The sequence below is a fragment of the Gekko japonicus genome, unplaced genomic scaffold (assembly GCF_001447785.1).
Source record: "Gekko japonicus isolate JY-2015 unplaced genomic scaffold, Gekko_japonicus_V1.1 scaffold2015, whole genome shotgun sequence".
NCBI classification, from domain to species: Eukaryota; Metazoa; Chordata; class Lepidosauria; order Squamata; family Gekkonidae; genus Gekko; species Gekko japonicus.
The window spans coordinates 305,647-311,686 of NW_015160281.1; the positions used below are offsets into that span (position 1 = coordinate 305,647).

At 55.5% G+C, this 6,040-nt stretch overlaps 1 protein-coding gene across 1 annotated transcript; it reads right to left on the bottom strand.

Moving 5' to 3' along the window:
• Positions 1-800: 800 nt before the first annotated feature.
• On the bottom strand, positions 801-5,774 carry OPN1LW (opsin 1 (cone pigments), long-wave-sensitive). The gene is given in 6 exon segments (XM_015415465.1): positions 801-917; positions 1,153-1,392; positions 2,076-2,241; positions 2,840-3,008; positions 4,042-4,338; positions 5,651-5,774. Coding segments are annotated over 6 exon segments (1,098 nt in total). The 5' UTR covers positions 5,760-5,774.
• Between the last annotated feature and the right edge of the window lie 266 nt (positions 5,775-6,040).

The following is a 6,040-nucleotide window of genomic DNA, read 5'->3' on the forward strand; positions in this document are numbered from 1 at the left end:
CTGCTGGGTTCTCTGCATTTCAGCCCTGCGTCGGAAGCGTTACGGCCACGCCTAAGGAAGAGCTAGGAACTCAATACACCCAACCTTGCTGAGGCACAGACACCTTGCGTGGGGGGTAGAACACACGCTGCAGTTCTCTGGGGTCCCCCCCCCCCGTCGGACGTGCTCCCTGGCACCAGTGAAAACCTCAGAGCAAAAAAGGGGATCAGAAATGGCCCCGCCCGGCCAAACGGTGGGCCCGTCTCCCTATAGGGACCCGTCCGTCTGTCCCTCCACAAGATGGGGTGGCTTACGGGGGTGGGCATGGGAATCTGGGGCCGGTTGCCGGGGCCGGTAGGGCCGTGGGCAGACGCGCTTTACAAAAGCTATATGCTTCCCCCAGGGAGGCCCCCTCTCTTTTGCCCCCTCCTGGGAGACAGAGGGACAAGCGGGAAGACTATTCAAGGGTAGCATCTGAAGGGAAGGAAGTCCAAGCGACGCCTGATATCCTAGGGGGCGTGGAGGAAAGCGGGGCGTGGGATTCTGCATCCTTCCCCCTCCCCCAGCCCCCACCCCAACCCAAACAAATCTCAGGGGAACTCAGAAACCAGCCCCGTCCGGCCCACCACAGGAGAAAGAACAGCTCTCAAGCCTGGGACAAAGCTTTAAGTCCAAAGGAAAGGGGGCTGTGGAGGTAAGCCGGCCAGGACGTCATAGGCTCATAGGGGGGATCCTTATGATGCTGGAGGAAGAAGAGGTTCTCATTGGGGCTCTCCCGGGAGGCAGAGTCCTGGTTTGGTGTCCATCCAGGCAGGGGGCTCTTATGCTGGTGCCACGGAGGAGTTAGAGACAGAGGAGACCTCCGTGCGGGATGTGGTAGAGGCTTCGGAGCCGTCATCCACCTTCTTGCCAAAGAGCTGCATTATGCAGTTACGGAACTGCCGGAAGAAAACGAGAGAGCGAGAGAGAGAAAGGAGGAGGTTAATTGACATGGAGGAAGAGATTTCCTCTCTGCCCGCCGTATATTCCACACAGCAGCGTAATCCCCCCCAGTTGACCATCCATATGTCTGTAAACCCTAAATGACCCCCCGCCACTCTCTGCTCCTCTGTTGTTTCCCTGCCGTCTGACTTATCTCTCTCTCTCTCTCCATTTGAGGATGGAGCAAATTACCTGTCTGTTCATGAAGACGTAGATGACTGGGTTGTAGATGGTGGCGCTCTTTGCAAAGTAGGCAGGCAAGGCAGCAGCGAGGGGGTGGAAGGCATAGCCGGGGTTGGCAGCAGCAAAACTGACAAAGGTGGCATAGGGTCCCCAACAGACACAGAAGGCCACGATCATGACTACCACCATTCTGGACACCTCCCTCTCGGCCTTCTGTGTGGACTCGGACTCTTTCTGCTGGGCGGCCACCTGGGCAAAGAGAAGGAGAGGTTGAGTTCAAGAGGTGTGACCTCTATGCAGTCGCAAAAACTTTGTGGGTCTCACGCTGTCCGTGCCATGGAACTGAGGGAACAGACCAACACGAGGTAAGCCAAGACTTAAAGGAAAGGAGTCTCTTTGGGGAAACTGTGTCCCGGGAAAGGGGTCTCCACAGGAGACTGTATCCTGATAAATTTCGGTTGAGATATCAACTGTGGGGCAATGTCATTCATACCCGCAGGTGGCAGAGGAGAAGCAAAGACACCCAAGATATTAGGGAGGTTCGTTGCTATCTTGGGGACAGTGGCTTGCCGGGGAATTAAGCAGGACTAGGGGTCTGTTACGACAACAGAAATCCAAGACCATTCCTGAGATTTTGCTGGAAATATATTGGTAGAGGGGAGGCCCTAACTCAGGCAAAGTCCAGAGGAGGACAGAGTATCAGGGGGACCAGTGAGAGAGGGAGGGCCTGATAGAGAATTAATCATTTCTAGCGGGAAAAGAGGGACTGGTTATGGATCCCAGTGGGGCAGTAGCTCCCGTTTCAGAAGGAAGTGAACCCCCAGCAAAGGGCAGTGGGCAAAGGCGCTTGCTGCAGGTTGTTAAGGGAGTGAGGGAGGGAGGACACGTGGCATCCAACGGGCCGATGAATTCCTAGGGATGGGGGTGCTCACCGCACGGATAGCCATCCACACTTGCAGGTAGCAGAAGAGGAGGACGAAGAGCGTTAAGAATCAACAGGTGACTATGAGGGTCAGCATGAAGGACTGGCAGCCGAGCTCAACGCTGCCACTGAAGACGTCAGGACCGCAGGATGTCTTCAGACCGTGGGGCCAGTACCTAGAGACAGGAGTGGAAAGAGCTGGCGTTATGTTTGCACGCGAAGCTCAAAGCTGCTTTTCAGCCTCTTCACGCACTACATAGGCTAACCGCTGAGCCTTGCTCGGGTGGAAAAGTCTCCCAAAAGAGGCGCTGCTCATGGCAAGGCACATTCTCGCCACAACGGGTTTTGTCTTTAATGATGACGGCAGCGACGGAATGTCAGCGAGTCCTTCTGTGAAAACGCCCAAGTCTAAAACGGAGCTTGAGCTAAACACCCTCGGCTTGGTAACCAGTCCAAATTTCACCCGCTCCTCCCACCAGTGCCCGAAGATGTGCCTCGTGACCCCTGAACTTTAAAAGCAACATTTGTCCCATAGATCCTCTTTCTCACTGTGAAGAGCAACACAAACTCATATCGTTGCCCTTTCGGTCCCCCCCCCACACACACTGGGTAATTTATTCTGGTCTGAGCTTCTGGCTCTATATACAAAACGAGAAGTGTAACTGAGTCCCTGATGGCCCCCAAGATTCTCCTCTTTCCCGGCCTCCCCTTTTGCCCTCCATTGCGCTCCGTTCCCTGCATCGCCTCTGACTCCGCCGCGCTCCCCGTACTCACCTACTCCACCCAAAGATGGGTGGTGCTGACCAGCCCCACGCCCATACCCAGGAGAAGACAATGCCAATTATGGCCAGTTTGGAATCAAACTTGATGTTTCCAAAGGGCTTGCAGACGACGAACCAGCGTTCCCAGGAGATAATGGCCAGAGACCAGAGGCCTGTGATACCTGCAGGGGGGGGGGAAGGAGGGAAGAGGACATCTGTCACACCGAGGAGCAAGATCCCAAAGGATGCGTCTCCACCGAGACATCTGCGGTAGGGTCCCTCTTTCCCACATCCCAATCTCCGTGTCAAGAGGGCGGCAGACCATAATGTACTACAAAGGCCGGTGCTGGCACACCTCGAGGTGGGGTAGCTCAGCGGCCAGGGCCCGCAGCTTTCAGTGTTGCCGACTTTCTACTCGCACGTCTCCTCTGACACCTGCACTCGCGCCCTTCCGCTGCCTGATTGTGAGAGCTCTGTCCCCTCTGCTTCCAGCTGCACATGCTGCGTACAACTGTCGGAGAGGGGCTTGTGGGTGGTGCACAATGCATCAGCGTTCCCGGTGGCTGCAACGGGGGCACTCCTAGCTGCACCCCCCCGGCACAATCCGAGAAAGGGTGAGCAGGCAGCGCAGGCAGCTGTGACTGCAGGATGGTAGGAGAGCTTGCAAGGGGGTAGAAGAAGGATGCTTAGGCTGGTGGCGGCACACGAGTGGGTGTGCAAGGTGCAGGCCTAGGAGAGGGAATGGGAAGGCATGAGCACTCTTTGCCCAGGACCTCGCCAAAACCTGGAATCGGCCCTAAATACCCCGGCATGTGAGTCTGGGACAGCGTAAAGCAGGAAAGAATTGACTTTCCCAAAGAGTAGATACGTGATGGAGAGTATATAGCGGGAGAGGCCGTATCTCAGTGGGAGAGCCTCTGCTTGGCATGCAGAAGGCCCCGGATCAATCCACGGCATCTCCAGTTAAAGGAACCAGGCATTAAGTAGTGTGAAAGACTGCCTGAGAACTCTGGAGAACGGCTGCCATTTCTGAGTAGACAATGCTGACCTTGGTGGACCAAGGCTGTGATTTGGTATAAGGCAGCTTCATACCTTCATACGGTGGTGATTTTCAGGGTAGGAGGGGAGCCAGGAGCAGTCACATCAGGAACGGGATTGAAGGGAAGAGAGCCAGAGCAGAAAATGTGGGAAAGAAGTAATCCAGTAATCTCTTACCGCAAGAGGATACGACGTACCCCTCTATCACGCACAGGGGGTGGCCCAGGATGAAGTAGCCAAAGATCTGGTTGATCACACTTATGATACTGGCGACGAGCGTCTCAACCAGATCCACAAATGCCAAGTTCACCAGGATCCAGTTGAGCGGATGCCGCAGCTTCTTGAATTTGGCGGTGGCCACCAAGACTAACCCATTGGTGAAGCAGGAAGCGACGACAACGATAATCATGAAGAAAGAGACCAAGTTGTAGACCCATCGTGGTGCAATGTGATAGTTTGGACCTTCGAAAGGGCCTGCCAGGAGAGGGGAAAGGGTTGGGGGGGGTTAAAGTGGTCCCAGCGAGGACTGCCAACCTCCAGCGGGGGCCTGGAGACCTCCTGGAATGGCAACTGATCTCCAGATGACAGAGGTCGGTTCCCCTGGAGAAAATGGCTGCTTTGGGGGGTGGGGGGGCTCTCCAGCATCGCCCTGTGGAGGACCCTCCTCTTCCCAGCGCCTTCTCCCCGGCCCACACCCCTAAAATCTCCAGGAATTTTCCGACTTAGAGTCGGCAACTCCTAAATCCCAAGCTCCCAGTCAGCTGCACTGCTCTTCTGGTCAACGTATCCACTTGCCCAAACTAGTCACCTTCCTATGCTTTCTTCAAGCTCATACTCCTGCAGATCCCCAGGAAAGGAGACGGGTCTACACCAATGTTCCCTCTAAGCTGTGGAGTCTTGTGAGCAAAAAATCTACTTTGTGAGCTGCTGGCATTAAAGTTGAGAGCGAGCGATCTGGCTACTGCATAACTCGGTTTGCTCTGGAGCCATCCCTTCCTGAGCGAAGACAAAAATGTGTGAGCCGGAGGCTAAAAAACTGTGAGCTAGCTCACATTCACTCAGCTTAGAGGGAACACTGGACTCTTCACCTCTCCCCATCTTGCAGATGAGCACTTCCCCCAGGCCCTCAAGCCAGCTGAGAATTCTCCCTGTACCGTTTCTCAAGAACCATCCAGAATCTTCTGCAAAAACCTCTGCGAAGTTCCAGTTTCAGGAACCTTCTTTCCCTCAGAGCTTTATGGACCAGTCGCCCACTGGGATACAAAATAAGGTTGCCAGCTTGGAGACCGCCCAGAATTACGTCTGATCTCCAGACTACATATATCAGTTCCCCTGGAGAAAAATGGCTGCTTTGGACGGTGGCCTCTAGGCACAGTACCCCGCTGAGGTTCCTCTCCTCTACAAACCCTTCCTTTCCCAGGTCTCGCCCCCCAATCTCCAGGAATTTCCCAAGCTGCCCTTTGCGGCTCTCGCTACGAGGCCCCTCAGTCGGTCAAGGTAGGACGGGCAACCTCTACGTAGTGCCTGAAGATCTCCTGGAATTACAACGGACTGCAGAGATCAGTTCCCAGAATTACAGCTCATCCCCCAGACTACAGAGTTCAGTTCCCCTGGAGAAAAATGGCTGCTTTGGGGGGCAAATCCAATGGCATTCTACCCCCAATCAGGATGCTCCCCCCAAACCTCCAGGAATCCCCCAGCTCAGAGCTGGCATCCCTAATTCCCATTCCCCCAAACCACCCTCTGTCCAATTCCCCTCTCTCGGGCAGCCCTTTCCTGGGCTTACCCCGGGTGTTGTTGGTGTTGGTATAAGTGAACACGCTTCCTCGGGTGGTGTCGTCATCGTCCCTGCTCCGGCGGGCTGCAAAGACAGCCACGTTCCAGGCTTCCGTCATGGCCCCCGCTGCCTTCTCTCCTGGGGGGGGGGTTTCCTCTCCTCTCTTCCTGCCCTGTCCCTCTCCCTCGCTCCCTCTTCCCCGCTAGGATATCCCTCTTCTCTTGTCCTATTGCCTTCTTCTCCTTCTCCTTCTTCTCCTCTTCGTCTTTTCACCCCTCTCTGCCGCTCGGACTCTCCCCTCCGCCCGTCTGTGCCAGGGCCCTGGCGCTACCCAGTTATATAGCCACCCCCCCGGGCAGATTAAGGCCCCGGCTTGGAGAACAAGATCCCCAAAGCCCA